We start from the raw sequence: 25,624 nt of genomic DNA, 5'->3' as shown, positions 1-25,624 counted from the left end.
TCCAGAGAGACTCACCTACTGTCATCATATGATAGGCAGTATAAATAATCAATATTAAAATCACACACACACACACACACACACACACCATACTGCATGTTGTGTCTTTTCACATGCGATTTTCGGGATGCACAATGGACTCACAGCACATTGAACTGATGGGCAACAAATCATTTCAGGCATCCACTCGTATCCTTGTGATGAATTTACTGCATCCTTTTAAGAACATGAGACACCGTCGATAAAGGAGGTGAGGACATATTCATAACTGTGTATCTGTCAGATACAGTCGGGTTTTATTGTCCATCACAGATTGATAAAAGTGTCTTTGACGTGGTTCACGAAATAAATATGGCTTTAAAAGAGGTAGCGTTAAAGTAGAATGTCCTTGATTTATTCTTTAAAGAGTAAAGGATAATGCTGCCGCTATTGTGTTTTTTAAATGTTCAACTACTCCCATAGAAAACATCAATGCATTCATCAGTTTTTTAATACCTTGTCTATGACTCCCAGCCCTCAGGCCTATTCATCTCCACTGAAGACATAACTCTTTAAAAACTGGCCATAGGCAGGCAGCAACCTTTGAGTCAATGAGGAAGTGCCTTGAACTTGCAATGAGGAAGTGCCTTGAACTTGCATTCCTTCTAATGACTGCTCTGGTTGTATAACGTAGTCCGATCCGACGGTGTCAAACTAGAGGGCACACGATGGCAGTCCACAAACCATTGGGTGCCATTTTCTTCTTATACGCAGTCTATGGTTGTAAGTACATAGTAGTTTTTAATTAATACACATTTCGTCTGCTGGTGAGTATTTCCGGCATCAGAAAGTTGCATTATGGGATAAACTACCGTGCCCCTGTTCACCATAATGAAGAAACGTGTCACCCAGTGCAACAGTGTGCCTCAGTCATGTGTTTTTAATAGTTTCTGGACAACAATACAGTAATAAGATATATATCAAGCTCCACACACACAACAGTAGGAGGAGTTCAGTGTGGGTTTTGGTCTTCCTGCGGGATTTGTTGACAATAAATAAAACATCTCCAGACTTAGCTGTTGGAATGAAGGATCAGATGGAGCTTTTCCCGTCAGTGTTGTGGCTCACGGCTCACGGCAAACAATTCAACTCAATGATCTTCCGTTAAAAAACAGAAAATGGGTTGTCGTTCCTTAAAACTTGCAATTTCTCAGTATGGTAATTTAATCTTTGTGTTTCATTTGAGGTTTATCATTTCTTCTCATCCTGTCCAGCCACTCTAAATTACTTTTCCCCACTTTGAAACTACTATAATAAAAAGATGCTATTACGTTCACTCCCTGACTATTAAGTTTAAATCACGTATTTTTCCTTAACAACTAAATCCTCAAAGATGGTCCCGAAAATTTAGTTTTTCTTTTAATTTGTTGAGTTTTTTTAAGGTCTTCTACAGTTAAGCCAGGGCTTACCAATTATTTCATTTTTACAAAAAGGTATTTACTTTCCCCACTGAGGGAGTAGTCGACCTTCTCTCTCCCACACCCACATTAATCATTTTGTGGGGGCTGAGTTTCAATGGACACTCCATCGCAGTCGGGGTGCTGGATGGGCCGCTGTGATGAGGATGGATGCAATGTGAAAACGGTCCAGCTGTGAGTAATATCCTACAGATCAAACCAGGGCCTGTTGAGAGGACTAAAGTGTGTTTGGTTTACGTAGGTGTGACTGTACGTGTGTGTGTCCAGGAGGTCAAGAGGTCACTCCGCGGTGTCTGTTGAGATGCCGACGTAGAGAAACACGTACAGCGGATCGGCTTCCTCAGCTCTCGCTTGTCTCTTTAGCTGCAGGGGTCAAAGGTCAGATTAGAGAGCATGCTGGGTGGCTCATGGTGGAAGAGAGAGTGAGATGAAGGAGAAGAGACATGAAGAGAAATGTGTCTGTGTGGGTTTAGATGTGTTTGGGTGAGAGAAACACCACCCCGAAAAGTTAGGATCTCTTTTTTAATCTACTGACATTGAACTAAACTTTATATTTAGCTGTAGCTTCAGAGGAAATACAAATATATATATATATATTATATGTAAATATATGTATATATTATATATATATGTGTATATATATATTATATATATATATAATATATAAACATATGTATATATGTATGTATATATATATATATACATACATATATATATATATATATATATATATATATATATATATATATATATATATATATATATATATATATATATATGCAGGAAAAGTTATTATTTGGCAGAAGAAAACTATTTCACACAGAAAATTCTTTGTCCAGAGTCGATCCCACCCGGCTCTGTTGTATATGTGAACACAGATGTAGATTATTTTGTGATATATACATACATACTGCAGTTTTTGTGATAGCCCTTTTGGTTTCTTTCCCTTGAGTTTGATGGTGATCCATATTCATGACCCTAACTCTTGTCTGGGATTGAATTGAACTCAATTGTGCGCGCTGTCCACCACATCTCATTTAATGATTCATTTCAGACACCAAAATGTTGCTGCATCGGTTCTTTAGAAAACTGAAATAGAAAATCGCTTTGAATTAAATCGTTCAGTAAAATATATGTGGTGGCGGCGTGTGCGCGCTGAATTTGCATAATGTGAATCCAAATGCCCGCTACCCTTCGAGGAGAAGTGGGCCACCCTACATTTCCATATTTCACATGTACAGTTAACCCCAGACTGCTTTTATGTGCTGAATTATGCATGCCGGACCATTCATTTCAAAGCATTAATTTTTAATCAGATTTTAAGTGGAGTAAATTCCATGTTGAAATTTCCACTAATGAAAGACGCTTAATCTCATTTAGGTCTTCGGGGAGTTGTTTATAATATCAGAGCTATAAAAAAAGAACTACAAAGAGAGAAAAAAACCTCATTATTTCTGACGCCCGTGTCTTTCTTTCTTTGTCTCCTCACAGATGACACCAAGATCGCCCTCCATCTCAGAGACAACCAGGGTAGGTCTCTTCCTTCCACTGATGTGGAGTCCAATACCTTTGTCCGCCACCTGTTTCTGTTCTCGCCACCGAGGTATCGGCCCCTTTTGATTGCTTTTTGATCTTTTTGGAGGACGCGTGGCTGATAAACGTCATCCAGCAGCCGACAAGTATAATGTGTAACTGTCTTCTGTGGGTAGCAGAAATCAATTATATTGTCTGGGCTGGTATGAGAGGAAGGCCGGGGGGGTTGTGCCCAAAAGTAGAAGCTGTATTGAGTTACATATTTCAAATGAAGTCTCTGAAGGCAACAGAAGAAACATGGATATGATATATTTTCATTTTCGAGATGTGGCTGTATTCAGGCGTAGGTAGAGAATAAGGTAGCTGTACAAATATAAACACGGTGCCCCTTTGTGCATTCAACAACAACAACAACAACAACAACAACACATCTTGGAGGAGTCGTGTGTCATCTTTGAATAACTTGCTTGAATACAAAGGCTCCAGACTTACATCACAAGTAATTTGACAGTTGCACTTTGAGAATTCAAAATTGTATTTATGTACAAAGTGTGTGTGTGTGTGGGGGGGGGGGGGGGGGGGGGGGGGGGGGGGAATAGTTTCACAATATTTTGCTTGGCAATAATAGTGTGTCAATACGCAGATGCCAAGAATCAAACCTTTATTTTGTAAACTATTAATATCGCAAATACAAATTAAACCTTTTGATCGTGCTTTTTTCAGTCCACTTCAGTCCGTCTGCTCGACTGACAAAACAACCCATTTTGCTGCAATGCAAATATTTGAAGAGAGATGAACCGAGTAAAGAGTTATTACATAAAACACTTGTTGACAAATTGACGTTAAAAGAGGAAATAAAATCGCAGCATATCATATCGCAATAATCAGCATATCGCATACATTTTTAGAAATCTCAATGAGATCGTATCTTGTCATAAGTATATGAGTATTATGGTGATATCGAATCATGGGGCTGCTGGTGATTCTCATACGAACACCAACATACGGGCAAAGCAACGCTGAGATGTGCTCCAGCTCAGTTTTCAGAGAAATCCTCTCGAATGTTTCCAGCCTGAGAGGAATTGGTAAACGGCGGCTCCTGTCACGCTTTCATTACACAAGCGCTGCATGTTATCTCTCATCACTCTGCCCGGCACTGAGATGACATCTCTCTGCGTTTTTTTTATCTTCTTCGTTCGGCATTAAAAAGCACGAATGTCCGTGGAAAAGATAGTTGAGTATGTGTTATAACTACTGCGTATTGAACAGGTTTCATTAACCAGAGTGGTTTCTAAGGGTTTCCTGTCATGTCGACCTCGATGACCCAGGATGTGTTCAACTGTTTAGCTGTCATATCAGTCAGTTCCACCGAGGGGTCCTCTGACATTGAGGGAACATTGAGGAACAGGAGCAAAGCCTTTCTCTGGAGTTTCTACTCAACGGCGACAGTCCTCAGCCTCCATTTACAAAGAATCTGAATTATAGGTCAGTTTGTATTGTTAGTTTACCGCCCCCAAAAAAACATTAGCCAGGTGAGAGAACGACCGTGCTCCACTAATGGAGAGCTGGAGAAGGAACAGCTTGGCTGGGTCTCATTTGTCCTTTCTCAAAAGCTCTAATGTATTTTTATTGGCTTCTAGGAGCTCTGCTGTCCATTAGTGTTTATTCAGTCTCCTCTGGTTCTAGCAGACATAAGGAAAACGCTGATGGAGAATGAATTCAGGTCAATTTTTCTAAAGACCTTTCTATGTCCAGACTCCATTGTGCTACAATGATAAATTACCAATTATCTCCATAATTATAAACTCAGGGATATTTTTAGCCATGCTGACGGCACGGCTCTTTGTTGATCGATGTTGTAACATGACAGGATTTAGTTTTATCTTTCTCATATAATTATGAATGAAATATATTATTTCAGGATTTCACTCATCAATAGGCATCTTTCCCTTTGAATTGATTGATCAGATAAATACTTAATATAAGACAAGGAAAATAATGATTATCATTAACAAACCACTGGATGGACTGGATAGACCTTGTGTGCAGACAGTAGACTGAATAAATGACTTAGCTCCATCCTCTCGTGTCACGTACGGGTTGCTAAAAGCCAAGAAGGGCGGTGCCCAAAATCTCAAACCCTGGGCTTCAAAATGGCGGCCCACAAAGCAATGGGTGACGCAGAGGCGACCGCGTCCACTTTGTATAAACAGTCTGTGGTGCAGACTCTCATGGTGCTCACGGGATGAGTCTTAAGGACTTCCCATCTCGCGCCGCCAAGAGCTCAAAGTTCCCATCAGCCCCCAACTATTTACAACTTGATGACAGCATGCTTGCAGGCTAAATGAACACGGTGAACATGGTCCCTGCTGAACATCAGCATGTTAGCATTGTCATTGTGAGCATGTACAACTTCACAGAGCAGCATGCCTGTAGACTCTTAATGCACTGACACATTGTCTTTCAACAACCCACCATATGGCCCGGTTTAGACCGCGCTCTCTCAGCATCCCACTGGTTATTTAGCTGCTGGGCTGTGGATTTCTCACGGTGTCTTTACATCTTTGCTCAGTCTCATGCCCCCTGCCGATCTACTAACGACCCGGACTAACAGCCTGTCGCATTGCTGGGGCCTCCAGCTGACCAAGAGATGGCTCATGGACTCTGTAGATCACACAGATGAAAGCAGGAAAACTGCCTTTCGGAGAAAACAAGAGAGAAATAAAACTCACCCACTGCGGTTTTTTTTAGGATTAAGCACAATAGCGAGAATGTACTTTCTCTGGCAAGCGGTATTTCTCTTAAAATTATGGCTCCTGAGTCGCGACGTTTAAGTCTGACTGATTCTGAGAACAATCATGAAAAACACCAAACGGGCATGATGAGAACGGCTTTCTGTCGGATTAAGGACAATAGAGGTAATCTATTGTTTTGTTTTGTTTGTTTAATGTGAAACTATATCGAGTGATGTTTCAGCTCACCAAATCATCCATACTTTGTCCCTTTTTTTTCCAATTTAGGAGTGCACATAATGGTTGTACACAGACTTACCGAGTCACACGCTCATAGCGCCTGCCCACACACATTGGACCTGTTTGATTACCACCCGGTTACTCTGTGTGCTGGGAATCAATGAGGCAGGGAGCCAGGGGAGGAGCTGGTTGGCTGACGAGCTCGGCGATGTCTATAGCTGCTAATTAAAGCCAGGGAGTGGCCCCGGGAGAGGTTGTCATGGGGGCATAGGAGAAGAAATCTGCAGTCGTGTGCATAGATCTGGGCTGATCCTGCTGTAAATCTTTGTGAGATAAGCTATGAGGGCATCCTTTCTGTTTCATAATGACTTCACCCTTCTGCTACGATCACCACTGGGACTGCTTCTCTTTGTATTTTGTTCTTCTAATCTTATTCTACGCGTTCTTCGAGTTGACAAATTGCAGGTGAAAAAGCTCTTGTTTGTTGTGTTGGGGAAATTGTTCCCCCATAGATAAAAAACAACACATGTGCCCGATAGGTTACGCAGCGTTTTCGTCATCTTCAAAAGTACTCTCAAAACTCTCAAAACACCTGCTGGGTCGACTCCGTTATGAAGCTGACAAAAGTATTTTAGCTTGGAAGACATCACAAGCGAGTGATGGCTCGCAGAAGGACAAACTCACTATGGAGTCACTATGAACTGCCTCTTCGATTTACATTGCTAGACTGGAGGCTACAGTTATCAGCATCTATGGGCCTGTTTCGTGCTGCTTTAGCAACATATGCTGCTAAGCTTGGTTTGGGATTTTACTCTTTCGGGAGGGAAGAGCTGCTCACGAATACCCAAACAGACCACATGATGATCATGCCACAGAGTGCTAAGGACCCAGTTTAAACATGTACCTTGAATTTAATCTCAAACTGAAGAAAATGTCCCCTGAAATCTCTCAATCCGCCTCAATGTACATTTTTTAATCATACATCGCTGAAGTAGATTTACAGTTTGAAATGTCTGTCTTTTTTAATGAGACATTAAGTCACATTTTGGCTACAAGCATGTCCATTTTAAGACATATTAGTATATGTTACAAAAGAAGGTATTGATGAATTATGAGTGACCCCTGGCGGTCAGAAACGGTACTGCAGCAAAAGGATAACAACGTAATGTTGGTGTGTGTGTGTGCATTTGAGATACTATCATTTAAAAAACAATGCTTTTTCTGCATTTGTGTTTTTTCAGACACGGTAGACAGGAAGTCAGGCACACACCCTTTGCACACCGGTCTGATCCTCGGCATCCTCCTGGTGATGCTCGTCTTGGTTGCCGGCGTGCTGATCACCGTGTACATCTACCATCACCCGACCTCCGCAGCCAGCCTCTTCCTCATTGAGGTGAGTGAAGACGACACCAGCTGACAAAAGGAAAATCGTTCTCCTTGAGAGTGAACGTTTATTCTTGACCTTAGAGACAGAAGTCAACTAAAATAATCTCACCACAATGTCCATCTGGTAGCTGTTCTGGAGCTTTTGCAATTAGCAGCTCATACTTGACAGAAAGTGTACAAGAAGTCATTGAAGTGCTCTGAAATGAAATTAAATGAAATTAATATATCTACAACTCTGTGTCAACTTGATTCAGGGTTTTTGTTTTGGCAAGAAAAGATAAAAAAAACATTCATTCAGCGCTCGGTGCGTTTCATCCTTCAACTCCTGACCTGTGAATATGGATTCAGATTTTCTGAGGGGGATGATGAAACTTGGTGCACAAGAACATCACCAGAGTTTGTTTTCTTAAGCGAAGTCATCAGGCATACTAAGTTTAAGTTTGATTATTTATGCTTTTAAAGGATAAGACTAAAAAACAGTATTGCTCTCTGAAAAAGTCCCTTGTTCCTACCAAAGATGTAAAATGACCTTTCAAAGTATATTTGGTCAAAATAAAAAGGCTTTCCTAAAGCTGCTGGTCACCTCAGCTTCTATTATATTTGACTCCAACATGAATAAACAGTGCATGGACGCGAGATGTTGAAAAGAATGCTTCATAAAATTGTTATTGCTTCTTTCTTGTGAAATACTGCATAGTTTCAGACGTGTCAAGGTATCTCAGAATTATCCCCGAAGGTTTTATGACACAAGAAAACATGTTATTGAGGTGTTTCTATGAGTGGCATTTGTGCGTCGCTTGTTAATTTTGAATTCACTCCTTTATTCACTCCTCCACGATGTAACGAGACAATAATTCACTCTATAGTGAACAGAAATGTGAGATTTGAGACAGTTATCACTGACAGGTTTAGAGTTGCACGACTGTAAATTATCTCTATAAAATGTGGAGACTTGTAGACACTTAGAAACGGTTCGTTGCCAAGTTCGTTTGCACATACAGAACAAGGAATTTAGCTTGTTGATTGGTGCATCAACACAGTGCAATAGTATAATAGACAACATTGTATTTACAATAGAATATGATAAACAAAGAAACAATCAAGTGGCAGACACATCAGATGGCGGAGGGCAAATAGAGTTCACTATGTAGTTAATAGGGAGTGATTTCGGACAGTCGGGCTCTGCTCAGGTCTCAAAGATCAACCTCAGCCTTGACCTTTAACCTTCATGACACTGTGACCTTGTCTTTCCTAAACGCTGTCCTCACACGCGCCCTCTCCTTTGCAGAGACGCCCAAGCCGGTGGCCCGCCATGAAGTTTCGCCGCGGGTCGGGCCACCCAGCCTACGCAGAGGTGGAGCCAGTGGGCCAGGAGAAGGAGGTCTTCATCGAGTCTGAGCAGTGCTGAGGGAGGAGGGGGCTTTCTGCATCCCCCCCTACCCCCCTCCCCTCCTGCTCCACGGAGACGTCTCACCAGGAACCTCCAGGATCTGCTCATCAGTGTACAGAATGACTAGGACTGTGGAATCGGCCCATGGAGTGCAGGACGAGACTGGATACAGCGGCCAGCGATGCGAGAAAGTGAGAAAAACCCTGAAAACTGATCCCAGGCCAGCCTATTCTCCAGCTCCTGTTGGCCTGGCCTACTGGGGACAGAGGGAGGGAACGGCGTTGATGTCATCGATTCAGTCGGCATTGGTTAGGTTTTGTTGGGCTGCGATCATGTTTCCATGGAGGGATTGTACAGCCTGACTTTTGAGACTGGATACTGGTGTGATTGAGGGGGAGCGGGATGAATTATACAATATATATTTTCAGAAACAATTCAGAGTATGTGAACAGAGATTTCCACTTTATTGTTGGTGGGGTTTATAGGCCTTCGTATATATATCCATCTTTTTCGTCTTTCTTTCAGTATGTGGTGTTTGTTCACCGGGGCTGGCACATTTATCAGTACAGACGTCGGTATTGCTTTTCAATACCATAGCAGGCTTAATTGACTTTTCCAGCGCCGGCCTGCAGAGAGAGGCTGCAGCTGAGCGATATGACGCCAGCTGAAGCCCTGTAGCCGCGCTCGATCGCAGCTGCGGTGTTGAATTACTTTGTGATGTTTGGCATATTTTTTAAATGGGTGATGGGGCGCACACTATTGTTCTTATTCTTTTGATTGGTTCATTGATTGATTCCTTACATCATGGATACCGTTTTATATAATTTCTTTGCATTTTTTTTACATTACTGCCGTGCCATTTTGTCCCTGACTAGAGTTTGCACTTTTTCTTTTTCATTTGACATGTGGTACTAATGCAAATTTACAAGACAGGCGCTTGTGAGTGTGTATGCTGAATATATTTTCTATTTTCTGATTCAGTGTGTGTGAATGCGTGTGAATGCAAAAGAGAGCAGTTTACATTAGTGATTGGATATCCACCTGCTTTATGGGTGCATATGTTTGAGCTGGCTCTGCACAGGTTATTTTTGTTGATTTGAATCTGAGGTATCTGGATATTGTTTGTGTGAGCCAAAACACACTGGTATGGGTGTGGTTTCCTTTTCTAGTATGTTGCCAGCATAACCATAGGCTAGTCTGTGTTAAATTATGGTCGACCCATCCGTGTCAACACATTAATGTATATACCAAGGCCAAAACATTTGCAGATTCAGGTAACTCATGGCAAACATGCATAGTGTAGCAGTACACTATACAGAAAAAAAACACAACTTTTTTTTATTTTTTATGAGTGGCCTTTTTTTCTCTACTTTTTTACTTAATTGTGAATACCGTTCCAATCATTACTGTCCTCAATCAATACACAAGGCTTCTGACTGAACAAATCCAAACATTCACTTCTACTTTTAAGAATTTTATCTCAAGACAAAAATCATGCTTTTACTCCAATGATTGTAGTTCCAATTAAGATCAGTATCCTGGAATTCTACTGAAAAATAAAACGTGCAATATTACACCCATTCAGTTCGACACTGTAAATACATAAAAAATAACAATCATCTGGATTTATTTCCTTCTATCACCGCCTTGTCTTCATCACATTGAGACCAAAGACTAATCAGCATCCTACTTTTAAGTGTTTACCTCAACGTCCTCTCAGCCTCAGCAGCCATACCGCCATCCAGAACATACCAATACATAAAAACTATAGTGTATTGATTATAATGGTGTCCTGCAGCCATGTACAAAAAAAATGCTCCAAACTTCAGAAAGTTCTCTTAACCCCGCCCCTTAAATATGATTGTCCAATCGTAGCTTAGGAACCATAACTAGGCACGGCAAGCTTCAAACTTTGTTTGGATCGCTCCACTTGTTGAAGTGTTAGCTGTAGTCAGAGAAATACTGCATTTAAAGCATTTTAAACACATGAATAAACGTGTGATGAATTGATTAAACTGTGTGTTTATCTGCTCAAATGTAAAGTACGTTTGGCTAACTAGCTTACATCCTACAGTAGCTCGTAATCAAGCTTACTTCCAGTAATAACTGAGCAGCGTTACATTACGTCATGGAGGTGTTTACAAACTCTTGGATGTATTTCCCAAATACCAAAATAATCTTTGAAGCAGATGAAAAGATACTTCTGTCGCTGACTAATGAAGATTTGAAGACTCAATTGCACCCGCGCGTCCAATTCAAAACAAAGATGGCAACCGCAAACTCAGCTCGCCGACTAACGTTACCTGGTGAGAAAACAGAGTTGTAACTTGGGAAACTGGTGAAACGTAGGTTTTTTATTGAGCAGTGGACGAAACATTGTCTCACCCAGGTGGCTAGAAGATTGTTTGGAAATTGTATTTGTAAACTAACTTCTGGGTTTTTCAAAGATCACTGGTTAACTTGTGACTTGTACTTGGTTAGCTCGTATGCTAAAACATTTGTGTCTGCCTGAGACGGCGTTAGTCTTTTAGTATTAAGCTACATCATGTTTGTAGCCGCCATGTGCATTTTAAATACCGCTGTTACAAAATGTGTGTTTTAAAACAAGTCAGCTGGAAACATTCTAATGTTTTTAAACGACTTGTGAACCTAACGTTAGCTTAATTAGCTAGCTAACTAACTACAGCTAACGATAGCTTCCAGAGACTTGAACAGTTAAAAAAAACAAAAACAATAATACCTATTTGATGGTAAATCTGCCACATTAGAATTGTAAACTTCATAGGTTTGAGAACGGAAAGTAGCAATGGCAATTAAGAGGGCGGGGCTTAGCCAACGGCTGACTCATACGTTCAATAGTTCAAATACACTGTCATGGACATCTACACACCCAAAGATGCACACAAGATTCATGCACAAAAACCAAATTAAAGACTCACGGGCTGTTTAAAACCCTCACATAGACCTTCCTTTACAACCACTCTGAGATCTAATGGGGTCTCATTGGTATCGACTTGAGAGTTCAAACTCCAGCTTTCCAAATCCTCTTTTATGACTCCTCGTAATTCCCTTCGACATCGGTGTTTAAAAAAATCATAAGTTTAACAAGCTTCTTAATGCACACAGATACTTGCTCTAATGTTGGTAACATTGACCCCTGTGGAGAAACGCTCCTAGCAAGTGCTTGGCACATCCACTTGTGTTCACTGACACCTGACACTGCTCCACACTTCAGACACTTCTCTAAACCCCGCCCCCTAAATATGATTGTCCAATCGTGGCGTTGCAAAAATAACTAGGCAGAGCATGCTTCAGACTTTGTTTGGATCGCTCCACTTGTTTAAGCGGTAGCTGTAGTGAAGAGAAATACTCTGCATTTAAAGCGTTTTGAGATTGGTTTCTTTTTTTTAAATCTTTAAAAAAATAAAAAAATACATAAACACATGAGCAAACATGTGAGGAATGAAATACACGGTGTGTTTATCGCATCTGCTTGTGTTCACTGCCACCTGAAACTGCAAGTGTTTTTATATTCACTGTCAAAAATGCAGTCTGAGAAAGTGGCCGACGGTCGGATTCGTTTGAGATCGACACAAAAGCCGAAACACTTTGGTCATGGAAACAGCAACAGTCTTTCACTCGCTTCACTGGACTTGACTAATCACTTTAATTCCCACTTTCTTAACAATGGTATTTTAGATGATGAGTAGCAGCATAGTGGTGTTGTTGAGATATGTTACTGCTTTTTTCTCTGACTCGTGGGGTTTGGCTCGAAAGATGTTCAATCTCACAAATTCAGAGCTAAATATAAAGAAATGTGAACTGTGACCTTGTTTCATCTTATCATGACACACAATGAGACTCAAAATCACACAGTATCATCGCTCGCTGTCTGTAATTTCTGTAACTACTGTTGTTTTGAATACATTTGAAATAATAAACAATGTTGTTAAAAACAAAAACATCCTCTGAATATTAGTAGCCTGCACCATGTGAGAATTTCTTGTCTTTCATCTCTAAGTGTACATTTGACTAAAGCACCGTCGAATAGAAAGAGCAAATTTTATAAACAACCACTTCCATGGTTGCATTAATCAGTATTTGTGTGTATATGCATTCAAAGATACAGGGGGGAACTGAAATGCATTGTTCTGCCACCATAATTAATGAATAAATGCATGCAAAGATATTTAAATAAAATCTTGCAGATTCAATTGGAGGAAATCCAGTTTTTGACTGTCAATAATCATTCTGCAAGTCAATCACTTGAGCATGAAATGTCCCCGCAGCTTCATGCAGCATTTGGTTTAAGAGCATTATCTCATACTTCATATCATCTATCCTAAAGGGAGCATGGCAGTGAACAATGCTGTGGTTTATGGGACATTGTCAGGATCAGAGAAAACGGAGTAAATGAGGCATGATGGAAGAAAATGTATAGAGGTGGCCAAACTACAGTGCATTTTCAAAAATCAAGGTTTTGACACCATGTTGGCTATATTTTGTGAAATTATCTCTGTATTAGCAGATAAACTTAATTGTTTTCTATTTCTGCTTGTCCTGATGTTATTTCAGACATATTTACATTTGCATTGTAATCTTTTAAGTGAGCGCTTAGATCGTGAACACAATTTGGCAACTTCTGGTAATTTTAACTTTACTTATTTACAGAGTTACACATAACTTGAAAGTATTTTTAGTGGGCTCTAGGGCCATGCACTGGGCTTGAGTTTGAAAGTATTTAATTAATTTCAATTAAATTCTAAAAATGTAAATGTAACAGATGCAGAAGTTGTTTTATATGTTTAATATGTGGGCAAACCAAAAGACTACTGTCAGGTCAAAAGTTTGTCCTACATAAAGATGAGCGCTGCACATTTAGCCTCTAACAACAACAACAACAAAAAACAAGGAAATTACTGCTGTGAATCATTCCGCTGCTGTTGTAAACATGTCTCATCGTCTGTGTGACCTGGTGTTTTACTGCCATCTAGTGGTCAAACTACAGAACACAGCTGCAGTCCATAAAGGAACTAAATCAAGAAAGATGAATCCTTTCTTCTAAATTATTACATCAAAGAACCATATCTAATACTTTGTGATAGCAGTTTATTGCCAGTGTCTTTACACAAGAAGACTATCTATGTATCCTTGTATGCAGGCTACTTATTATACTAGTTTTGTTTAAGCAGAATGCCAAATATTCTTTGGTTCCAGCTTTGTAAATGTGAGGATTTACTGTTTTGATTTGTCATATATTAGACTGACGGTCATACAATATATATAATGTTTTCCATCACTGAACTATCCATCCATAATGAAGAAGTTGAAGCCTTAGTGACTTTATAGCTGTCTCTTCTATTCAAGCCAATAGCTTGAATAGCTTTAAAGTCCAAGGGCTGCAGTTACAGGCAAGGCATTGTAATTCCCCTCAAACCAATCATTTAGAAATTAAAGAAGCACATTTTATTCTCACCTGTACATTTTTCAAGGAACAGAGTCCAGAGTTAGATCAAAATATAAATTTATTTGAGCTTCAGAGAAGAAACACACAGAGCATTTCTCAGAAGAAAATCTACTGCAAATAGTGTGGGCCAATAAGACACAAAATAACAATAATAATAATAATAATAATAAGACGATAAGTCTCAGGTCGACAGAATTGACTCATTAATTCCTTAAGGGTAACCTGATTCACATACCGTACTTTGAAAGTAACTCAATCACCATTCAAACACTGCTACAAAAGGCGGGTTATATTAGGTTGCAGTTGTTGTACACGTCTGCTATACCCTGACCTTAATCATCCCTTGTATATCTTTTTGTATTAAATCATTCTGGATTAGTGCTTCCTTGTTAATCTGAAAGCATGCTAATTATCAAAACTGTTTCCATGTAATCAGATACAATATACCCCTCATCTGTAGCAGTGTTAAAGTATTTGTTAAAGACGTGTTTCTGTCAAACCGCTGAATAAAATGAAAAAGAATAGATCAGTAATACTGAGTTTAGGCACTAGTGTACAAGAGGTCTCCAGCGGACGTCTTACCCGTTTCACATTTCAGCACTAAATGTCAACAAACACGTCTGTACTTGCTCACACGTTATGAAATATTCATATCTGAGTGCACACCATTGGATTTGTGCTCTACTCTACTCTCCAATGAGTAAAAACACATTCATGCAAAAGACTGACAGCTTCTTTGAGGAACATACTCCAGCATTCCTACGATAAAAGGGTCCTTGAACCTCACAGACTCTCTACTCAATGCTACTAGTAGCTGATGCACACCTACATTTTAAATTAGTAAAACAGAGTTAAACTGGTACATTGGTAACTGCGTATATGTGACCTGATCTGCAGCAGAGGGGTATGTTCACGACTGTGTTCACCTGTTTATGCTCCGAGCAGAGGTGGTGCTGGAGAGATTCACCCGGGTCATAAAACTACAGTACGTAATTGTTATTGCTGTGTTTCCTTTAACTGTGACAGTCAGATGGGGTTAACCCTACCTGGTCAGTACAGTGAGCCATCAACGGCCTATAAAAAGACATCCTGAGGAGATTTGAGGGTCTGTCCAGAGCAGCTGACTCCAATATCCAATAATAATTCACCATAACAAACCTTGATGGTGTCTGGTGGGGTTTTCTTGTCAACAGACAAAGGTCATGTTTACATTCAGTGCTTGTACCCTTAAAAGGCGTTTGGCCGTCCTTTAAGGTTGACATTTTCAAGCTTGTTTTCACCTCCAACCACAACAAGGATAACTGGTGGGTGTGGTCAGAAAGGTGTGTGTTGGTTGTACCTGTAATCACAACAGAGATTACAGTCCCCTAAAGCCCTAAAGATTACTTGAAATTGCCCATTTATTCCGATTGAAACTCAAAGATATTTACTTTTTACTATCAGAAACTTGGACATGAAATTTTCTTTTTATTCTAAATAATAGATTATCATAAAAGTTGCAGATTTATTTTATGTGGGTTAATAAACGGATGATTGCAGCTCTTGTAACGCATCCCTCTGCCACAGTGACATAAACGTAACAGATACATTTAAGGGAAACACAATCACTGCTTTAAGGCAACACACAAAACCAATAACAGCTGCGAGCTTCATAATTGTACACAGAGGAGAACAAACATTGCAGCACGAGAAAAGCATTTTACAGTTTGGTCAAAACAAATGGGAATCTGAAGGAAAAAAAATACAATAAAAGCAATTCCCTCGACGGTCATCAACAGAATATTCGTAACAATGTAGTAGTGCAGTTCTGCCGTTGGTATTCGTCAAGAATAAAGAGTGTACACATTGGGATTCAAATTTATGACGGCCATACGTGTAACAGCTTGCGCTTCCTAGTTTGGGATTTAATTAAACCCCTCCCATCACACAACCCTCAAGATACTATAACAAGAACATCTTTGAAACTTAAGAACAAAATTAAACAGTTAAGTATAAATCTTTGGACAGCGTGGAAACAAGAAAAGGGGTGTTTATGTGGCAAATGCCTCTCGTTTCATCACAGTGAGAATCATAAAGAACGCACACAACAAAGATACACAGTAACATGTCTGATTAAAAAAAGAAATAAATCATACTGGTTTGTACGTTTGCTGAAATTTCAGTTTCCCCTTTTCCTTCTTGTGGTTGAGAGGGTCCATCAGGCAAGAGTGTTTTTTTTTAATCTACAATAAAACATATTAACAGGGCTCCATTTTACATTATTACAAGTTTAATTCACAGCTAAACTGCGGTGATATCCCTGTCGTTTTAGTGCTGTTTTCGAGGTTAATGGTCTGTAACTGTTATCTTAAAATGAAAAGAAAGAAACTCATAACATTTTTAGACTCCAGTTTGACTTTCTTGGAAGGCAAAAATATGTGCATCACTCACTGGAAAGCAGCTCCACCTCCATGGTTTTGGACAAACTCAGCACAGAGTTCTGTTTGGGCCGTGCCCCGAGCTCCCGTCCCTCTCGAGCTGGATTCTGGTTCTCATCCAGAGGTTTCTTCTCCTTCTCTACCTCCTCTGGGTTGTAGTAGCCCCCCTCCTCTGCTACCATCTTCTCCACTCTCTCCAGCAAGCGCTCCACCTGGGGATGCTCCCCGAATATACAGTTATTAATGACAAAGTACCTTCGCTTGCACTTTTCCAGCACCGACTGCAGCTCCTTGCCCTCCCTGCGGATGTACCTCTCGATGGAAATGGTCCTCAACACCTCCGCCCAGGTGAAGACCACAATCGTGTGCTTCCACACACGCTCACCAAAGAGGCTCACGTGCTCCTCGATGCGAGCGCGATCCACCTCTGTGAACATGCCGATGGGGATGACGAGCAGGAAGACGTGTGGACCAGGAGGGCAAAGAGAGGCTCCCCTCACTAACTCCTCCTTGTAGGAGGGTGGTGTGTCCTGGGCTGAGAACCAGCCGGGAGTGTCCACCACCGTCACCTGCCGCCCCAGCACCTCCGTCTGCCTCTTCACACAGAACTCGGCTGCCCGCTCCAAGCGAAACTCCTCTCGGCCTATGATGGTGTTTCCAGTCAGGCTCTTCCCCGGCCACCTCCAGCCTAGCACCACCAGACGAACCTCAGGCAGCTGGTTGGCCACCTTGGCTTCAGCTGCAGCCTTCTTGGCCTTCTCTTCTGGTCCAGGAGCATCCCTGGCTGTGGTCATTCAATTTATATATTTCAGTATTGATAAAGATTGTTATTGTCAATAGTTTATATACCACCTACGGTTAATTAATTACACAAATGAATGAACTTTTATGTAAGATTACCAAAACAATGAAATGATCATCTGATAGTTTAGCCATGATTTTTGTGTAAACTAATTTATTTGTATTTGTTTGCCTACTATATAAAACTAATAATATAACGTAGTCGATTTAGTACAAGAAGACAACAAACAAAAACGTTACTTGTTTACATATTTGATGTGTAAGACGTGTATTTGTGATTGTATCCTCACTTACATTACTCAAGCCAGAACCTAGCTTCCCAACCCCTTAACGTTAACCGTGAAATACGCGTACGATTATAGTTAATAACAGCGTAATAAGACACGGAAGTAAGTGCGATGTTTCCTTCTTCGTCGCGACATAATGCGAGTTGAAACGTGTCACGCGATCCGGTTAAGGAGTTAATGTTTAAACCTGCAAACTGTTTGCTAACTAACTTAGCGCCGAGTTTAACAGCCGCGGAAACTTCAACCAAGATTTAGTTTGACAACTGACGCAAACGTCTCAGTTAAAGACGGTAAAGTTACCGGCTCACCTTCCGTCTGAAGTGGTGTATTCGCCTCCATACTCGGTCTAAATCCTGATTCGGGTTTTATTCCGGTATTGTGTGTCTTCGGGCGGCTAATTGTCCGGACTCGGGACTTCCTTACTACCTGCCGACAGAAGCGTGAAGCTAACCGGCGTGCGCAGGCGCGGCCCTCGGTTACACCTTTCAAAATAAAAGTCTTCCGGATGTAAGATAACGATATAAAGGAAAGTGTACTTTTACAATGTAAATATACATATCACGTGAACTGAAATGCCTTAAAAATTACAATACTCAACGTAAAGAATATTCAATTCAATTAATTTAATTTTGTATAGCGAAAAATCACAAATTAACCTCTGGCCCTCACATCAGAATAGGAAAAACTGCCACAAAGAAAATCGGGGAGAAAAAGGGAAGAAACCTTCATGAGAGCAACAGAGTAGGATCCCTCTATCAGGATGGACAGCTGTACAATAGATGGCATAGATGAGCACTGTACGAACAAAACCACCAGACACAGGAACAGCTTCTTCCCTCTGGCCGTCACTCTGTTGAACAATTAATCACATCCATCTACACTACTTGCACTATCACCACTTTCTGCACTACATCCCCATTTCACTGTTGTTGTTTATATTGTACATGCATGTTGCTATTGTTGTCTTTAATGTCTTTGTATTTATCCTGTTATTTGTCATTTAAATATGTACGTACGAGGAGAGCGTACGTTAAACCGGAGTCAAATTCCATGTGTGTGCACACATACAACCTGTCACACAAACATGGCCAATAAAGCTGATTCTGATGTGTACAGAATGAACTACATAACAGAGTTACAACACATTCAATGCATATAACAGAAATGATTCATATAATGTAAACCATATTACTTATATAGATGTATTAAATATTATAAAGAATATATCCACATTGACTCATATGTGTATGTATCGTTTTGTAATCCAAACAAATCTAATTTGCAAGCCAGTGTAAATAAAGTAGACACATATTATTAGATAATATATAGGGGACTGATTTATTGTTTAACCTTAATGGAAGCAAGCAAGAAAGCTATATATTTACAGCATTATTGCAAAATCAGACTTTATTTACAGCCAAAACAGTTTGGCATCATCTTCTACGAGTTAAAAACATCAGTCATATCCACATCATGTCTTCATTGGGGCTGTGAAAGCAGTGCATTATGTAGAGGCAAAGTAATGAATGATCAATGTAATGACAGGAAAATACAGTTTGTTGTTTTCTAGACTTCAATTTGCTTTATTTCTTGATAAATATAATCTGTAAAGTGACATGACAAGCCGATAGGCAGAAAGCTTTTTAAAAAAAATAATATAATCAACTTCATTTTCCCGTAAAAACCTTAAAAACTAATAAAGCTTACATAAGAGAGATCAATCTGAAGTACATTAAGGCTGCTGTAATGCACTTAAGTTCCCCATGATGCCAGCATACGCATGTCGTCATCATCTTCAACCCTTTTCTTGGTTGCTGTAAAAAGAAAGAAACAGTTAACAATGAATGCAATCAAATTATTATGGAACATTAATCAGGGTATGGCTGCAACTAAAGTTTAAACATTTATTTTTAAAGTGTGTGTTTAAAAATGATACTCGGACATACAAGTTATTAAAGCCCAAAAGAATATATTCAAATCGTTAAACCATTAAAGTATAAAGTTTTGATCCCTGCGCAAAAAAAAGCAGCAAATGTTTGGAAAGAAAGACAAATATGAAGAAAGATTAAATGAAGAACAAAATTGGTAATCTTTCTCGATAAATAAAACAGTTAAATGTCATCGGTATCAGCCACATGCTTGTAGTGATAATGCAAGAGTGGCTTGTTCATTGTGAAATGCGTAATGTCTCGGCTGTAGTAATTTTCCGTCCAATATTGTGCTGCACTTACTGGCGCGGTGACTGGGCCGAGCTGAAGGCAGTTTGGAGCTGGGCACGCTGGGTAGTCCGCCCATACTCTTCATGCTGTCCTCGAGCTCCTGCTGTTCCAGCTCTTCCAGCTCTGCCAGCAGCTCGTCCTAAGATGACACACACACGTGTTTTCAGGTGCATTTTTGTTAAACAGGAAATAGTTTAGCAGGCGTCACACTGAAAGTACATTCCATATTTAATTTTTTTTTAATAGAGTGTGAATGCTATAAAAGTTGGAGAAACTAAAAGATATTAACCTCGTCAAATGTCTCGCCGAAGGGTCCGGAGATGGCGTCGCTGATCTCTCGGGCCACGTCCTGTTGCTCTGTGATGTCCTGCATCAGATCATCGATCTTGTCAACGTCCCTGAAAATGAGAGAAGAAAGAGAGATAAAAATAAATTAGATTAGATTTGTAATTTATTAAGAATTCTGTTTTCATATATAGTTTTTAAATGATACATGTCCAGCCAAAGCTTTGGATATTATTACTGATAAGAGTTCATCTAAGACAGCAACCCCCATTTGTCATTATTTTTGTCCCGTTTTTGTGCGGTAAAATCCTTTTGCAGAAAAATGCCTCTCAATGATGTTGCCGTCACATTCCGTCTCCTCTCAAAAGTCAAATTAATCACTTTAATGGATCCCCTTACATGTTCTCGTGGACCTTCTTCATGGCCTTGGCAGCAAAGCCCATGTTCTTCAGGACCTCGGTGTTGGTGTGCGAGTTCTCCAAAGCTTCCCTCTGAAACTCGATGGTGGAGAGGGTGCCATCGATCTGCGTGAGCTGCTGCTCCAAGCGCTTCTTTCTCTTCAGGGCCTGCAGTGCAGCTGATACAACAAATCTCCAATTATTCTGTGGCATGATTTCACACCTTCGCTCCGGCATCTGCTGTTTCGTTGAGAACATCCAGTGCTGGGCGTTCACATATAGATACCATGGGTTCCTCCCTTTGTCTATTTTTAGTTTTGCCTTTGTTGATTTGAGCCAATTCAACTGAGAAAACAATTTGAGCTTCTTGCACAGGGAGAGAAACCTATTTAAACTCCATTAATAAAATGCAATTATTTTAGTTAAGCACTTCACTTGTTACAAACCTGTTCTACTTGTTTAACTAAAAGAAACCACTGTAGGCCAATTATCTCATTGGGAATTATGTGTCGTATGTGTGCTGTATTGTTCCCAAAATAGTTGTAAAGATTTTTACTGCAATATATCCCCGGAACCTTATTAAAGAGTTACAATAGGCGGCTCAATTATAAGCCCTGGAGCGCATTATAATAAATAAAAACAGGTGCAACGGGGATATGTTCGGACTAGGATAGAAATCCTACCTCGCTTGTTTTTTGTGCCGTTCTTCTTGGCGATCAGGAGTTCTTGCTCTATCCTCTTTTCCAGGTAGTCTTGCTTCTTCGTCAGCATTTCTTCCGTTTCCCGGAGTTTGTGAATGGCCTCTTGGGGCGAAGGGCCTCCCCGCGACCGGTGGTGTTTGGACTTCGGGGAGCTCGATGAGCTCGAGCTGGAGCTCCCCTTAAAAAGTTTCGCGATTTTGCTCATTTTTAGGAGCTTTCGGTGTAAACTGCGAAGGTAACTGACGTGTACACGCGCTCTCGCAGCCTCGTAATGTTTTTACAGGCGGGTGTGTTACGAGCAGATTTTCCAGCTCGACGGCTTTGTGCTTTCAATTCAAACCAGCCAGTGAACGCACCTTTCGCCACACCTTTACCTGAGTGACGTGGTGACTCCTGCCGCCTTCCCTCCATTTTTTCCATACGTTCACATACTTAGTTTTTTTTTTAAAGTATTACTAAACCTGCTTCCCAATTTATTCGAAAAGTAAAGTAAATACTGTCACACGCATAGAAGCTTTAATAAATTTGACAGTGAAACTGACTGAAACTTAAAAAAGGGACAACAAAAAAAGAATCCTGGTCACGTGGTGTCACTGTTGGGGTCAAAGTTCGTGTTGACATCCGCAGACTTGCGGCGATCTAATGGCTGAGATAGACATTGGGAAGCATTGTGAGATCGATTCCTGCTCTCAGAAAGGTCCGTTTCTTCTCCAACTGGATACCAAACAGTGACGACGGGACATTATTCAGCCGTCTGTTTGAATATGAAACATACCGAGCGGCTCTGTAGCTTGTTAGCATATCAGCTAGCTAGCTAGCCTTAGTATTAAATAGCTAAGCTAGCTGTTAGCTCGCTACGGTAGCTAGCAAGCTAACCGTGTCACCTGACCTGAGTCCAGTTATTATATAAAATGTAAAGGTTTGTGTATTAAACGGTTTCTTGTGAAGCAATTGTGTTAAGCTCTCAGTTGACGTTGATTATTTGAATATATTTATTTTAATCTATTTGCTCGTAAAAGTCTCAGTCTGATTCAAATGAGTCAGTGGACTAGCTAACTACCCACCATCATTACCCCCAGACCTCAGCCCAACATCTCCTCTCTAACAGACAGACTTTGACACCGCCGGCAATGAGGTGTCTGCTCTTTTAATTCAGCTAAATTTTGTTTTCCTCGGTTCTTCCTTTTAGATTTCCTCCCATTTGTCTGTGAGCTCTGCAGAGGTGTTTTCTGGTAAGAGTCCACAGTATCCCAGTGAAAATAAATGTCCACAGTTCCAGGAAGCATTCATACCTTACTCTTAAGTGATACAATAGTTATTTCACATTGAGAAAAACCTCTTCAAGAACAAGTATTATTTGCATAAATACTAGTAACTTAAATCTGATATGAGCTGATTTTGGTCGCAAACCTTTATGCCATCCTTATCAAAAAGGTGTGGTTTTTTTTATCTGTGAATGTAATACTGTTTGTTTCTTACAGTCTTGAGCACAGAAGCAGAGAGGCCCATTCGTGTTCAGAGGTACACTGCATGCACATTCCTAATGTCCTTTTATGATAAGATTACTACATGAACATTTCTTCCTTTTTGTTCCTTAGTTACTTAGATCCTGTTTTAATTTTTCCTTTTTCAGGAGCCAGTGAAAAGGGTAGCCCAGACGGGGGGTGGCAGCACAAGTTATCCTTGCTCATTTCAAGACTGCAAAGGAAAAGAACTGTTGCCTGTAATATGTCCGCAGTGTGAAAAACATTTCTGTTTGGCGTAAGTTTACAGTTTCTTTTCTTTTTCTTTAACCTTTTTTTATAAAACATCATAAATACTCATTACTACATTGCCCTCATTATGTAGAGCATATCTCTATTTGATCAATGAACCCGCTAAACTGAAAGGTTAACATTTATCTTCTTGCCTTTTATAGCCATCGTCATCAAGATGATCACAAGTGTGAGAAGTTGGAGGTCCAAAGGCCTCGAATGGCCGCCACCAAAGAGCTGGTGCAAAAGATTGTTGGTTAGTTACAATGTTGTACTGTCACTGGTAGTTGCCCTCTTGGCAACATTTCTTCTGTGATTCCTTGTTTGTCCACATGGGATCAGTATTAAACAAAATGCTCTTGTCTTTGTTATAACTAACGAACATCCGTTTGTATTCCTCAACCTACTGACGTTTGGATTGTGTTTGTATTACTCGCTTATTGCTCCTCAGAGTCAAAAGACATATCTAAAAGTAAAGGGCGCAGAGGAGCAAAGAACAGTGCAACTGCAGCCAAGGTAGCATTGATGAAACTGAAGCTGCATGCTGCAGGAGACAAGGGGCTGCCACAGGTACGATCCTAGCTCTCTGCATTTCATTCATTAATATGAGTGGTATAATAACTTTTCATATTGATATTATCTACAGTGTAACCTCTGTGTTTCATTCTGTGTTTATTACTTTATCCAACTAACTACTACTTTTGCTTTTGCTTTCCAGACGGAGAGAACTTATCTTCAAGTTTATCTTCCTAAAGAATCCAAAGAATCCAGCCAACCCATGTTCTTCTGTTCAAAATGGAGTGTGGGGAAAGTGGTGGATTATGCAGCCTCTTTAGCTAGCCTCAAGAACAACAATAATGTACTGACGGCTAAGGTAACACATTGGAAAAAGTAGAGTTGATTATCTGATCTCATTCCCTTGTTACTTAGATTCCATTTTCTTGTTTTCTCCATAACTTCAACTCTTTAAAACAAGATTAAAAAAAGGACATTGTCTCAAAAAGAGTTGCCTCGTTAACTACACATAGATCCATCCTGTTAGGACACAAGCATTGCTGGGGTAAGCAGCAAGAGACGATTCGGTTTACAAGAAGTTGTGTTAACCAGTTTTTACCTAATAGCCGTAAGCATGATCATTAAATATTGTTACTGTACAGGATTCCTGTGTATTCAAGTATTTGTTCACAGTTTTCACGTTGTAGTTTATGGCCAGTAAGGTGCGAAGAACAAAGAAATTCCATATTTTGCTAAACTTAAGAAGCCATGTTTTCTTCCAAGTGTAATTCATTTGAAAACATACATTAAAAATATTCCTGAAAGAAAAAAAGAAGCATAGCATTGAATAAGACTTTAACAGCGTGCCTCTCTCCTCTCCATTTGTAGAAGCTGCGGTTATGTCATCCTCAGACAGGTGAGGCTTTCCAGATGGACGACACCCTGCTCTCGCTGCTTGCTCACCAAGTAACACCCCTGTACAATGGGGGTAATGTGGTCATAGAGTACCTGGACAACGAATGCACATGCCTGGAGAACGTCTCTGACTATATCACTCAGACATAAGTGCATCATTGTTTTTTCACTAAAACCAATTATGGCTAATGTTTGCAGATTTCTGTATATACTTTGTATTTCTGTCAATAAAATGTTATTGAAAGTCCAACTTTACATTTTTGATATAACAAGATAAAGTTAAGGAAACATTTTTGACACTGAACCCCCCCAATTGCTTCCTGGGCGCTTCACTGCAGCCCACTGCTCCTTAATGAGGATGGGTCAAATGCAGAGAAGACTTTCCCCACGGGGATAAAAATAAAAGTACATTTTGTTTCTTCTTTCTTTTCATACGATGGTTTTTTGCAAAGGAAGGTGTGACTCATCGATCCATGAATCTAAAGTAAGATACGACCCAAGTGGGACTTGAACCCACAATCCCCAGCTTCGGAGGCTGATGCCTTATCCATTAGGCCACTGGGCCGATATGCAAAGGAAAATCCTACTTTAATATGAATCGTATTGGTTGTTATTCACGATCAAGTAATATAGTAGTTTTTACTATTCGGTGAGTGTTGTCGGGTGCATTTTGGTTAAACAGGAAATTGTTCAGCAGGCGTCAAACTGAAAGTACAATACATATTTAAATATATGTGTTATGTCAACAACAAAAAAATAGGAGAGTGAATGCTATGACATTTGTTTTTGATGGAGGAACTAAAAGATCTTCGTCAAATGTCTCGCCAAAGGGTCCGGAGATGGTGACGTCCTGCATCAGATCAGCGATCTTGTCAACGTCCCTGAAAATTCAAATGATTTGGAAGAAAACATGGCTTCTTAAGTTTAGCAAAATATGTAATTTCTTTGTTCTTTCGTACATTACTGGCCATACACTACAACGTGTAGATAACTGTGAACAAATACTTGAATAAACAATCATGCTTACGGCTGTTTGTAAGAAACTGGTTAACCCAGCTTCTTGTAAACCAAATCGCCTCTTGCTGCTATTCTCATTTTTCTCTTGTCAGATCAACATACGGAGGCTGACACTAAGACTTAATTGAAA

The 25,624-nt window shown here is 40.1% G+C and overlaps 4 protein-coding genes and 1 non-coding gene across 5 annotated transcripts in view; 2 read left to right on the top strand and 3 right to left on the bottom strand.

Moving 5' to 3' along the window:
- plxdc2 (plexin domain containing 2) overlaps positions 1-12,870 on the top strand; it is an 81,538-nt gene extending 68,668 nt beyond the window's left edge. The window contains exons 12-14 of the mRNA XM_034559649.1: positions 2,949-2,987; positions 7,204-7,355; positions 8,637-12,870. Coding sequence (XP_034415540.1) covers positions 2,949-2,987; positions 7,204-7,355; positions 8,637-8,756 — 311 coding nt within the window. The 3' untranslated portion in view covers positions 8,757-12,870. The remainder of the gene's footprint in view (positions 1-2,948; positions 2,988-7,203; positions 7,356-8,636) is intronic.
- Positions 12,871-14,245: 1,375 nt separating this feature from the next.
- LOC117749312 (GTPase IMAP family member 9) lies at positions 14,246-18,180 on the bottom strand. The gene is made up of 2 exons (XM_034559650.1): positions 18,019-18,180; positions 14,246-17,406 (listed from the first exon to the last, which is right to left on the bottom strand). Exons 1-2 carry the CDS (start codon positions 18,047-18,049, stop codon positions 16,628-16,630), a joined length of 810 nt encoding a protein of 269 aa, XP_034415541.1. The 5' UTR covers positions 18,050-18,180; the 3' UTR covers positions 14,246-16,627.
- Positions 18,181-19,042: 862 nt separating this feature from the next.
- chmp4c (charged multivesicular body protein 4C) lies at positions 19,043-21,826 on the bottom strand. Its single transcript, XM_034559651.1, has 5 exons — positions 21,296-21,826; positions 20,614-20,791; positions 20,219-20,327; positions 19,942-20,068; positions 19,043-19,524 (listed from the first exon to the last, which is right to left on the bottom strand). The coding sequence occupies exons 1-5, from the start codon at positions 21,516-21,518 to the stop codon at positions 19,463-19,465; spliced, it is 699 nt and encodes a 232-aa protein (XP_034415542.1). The 5' UTR covers positions 21,519-21,826; the 3' UTR covers positions 19,043-19,462.
- Positions 21,827-21,913: 87 nt separating this feature from the next.
- zfand1 (zinc finger, AN1-type domain 1) lies at positions 21,914-24,724 on the top strand. The gene is made up of 8 exons (XM_034560191.1): positions 21,914-22,010; positions 22,503-22,545; positions 22,795-22,834; positions 22,947-23,074; positions 23,232-23,323; positions 23,519-23,637; positions 23,786-23,941; positions 24,451-24,724. Exons 1-8 carry the CDS (start codon positions 21,956-21,958, stop codon positions 24,625-24,627), a joined length of 810 nt encoding a protein of 269 aa, XP_034416082.1. The 5' UTR covers positions 21,914-21,955; the 3' UTR covers positions 24,628-24,724.
- Positions 24,725-24,969: 245 nt separating this feature from the next.
- On the bottom strand, positions 24,970-25,042 carry trnar-ccg. Its single transcript has one exon. It is a non-coding gene; the product is annotated as a tRNA-Arg (tRNA).
- Positions 25,043-25,624: the final 582 nt, after the last annotated feature.

This window comes from Cyclopterus lumpus, chromosome 20 (genome assembly GCF_009769545.1).
Source record: "Cyclopterus lumpus isolate fCycLum1 chromosome 20, fCycLum1.pri, whole genome shotgun sequence".
Taxonomy (NCBI): Eukaryota; Metazoa; Chordata; class Actinopteri; order Perciformes; family Cyclopteridae; genus Cyclopterus; species Cyclopterus lumpus.
This window is presented reverse-complemented; position numbering and strand designations above follow the sequence as displayed.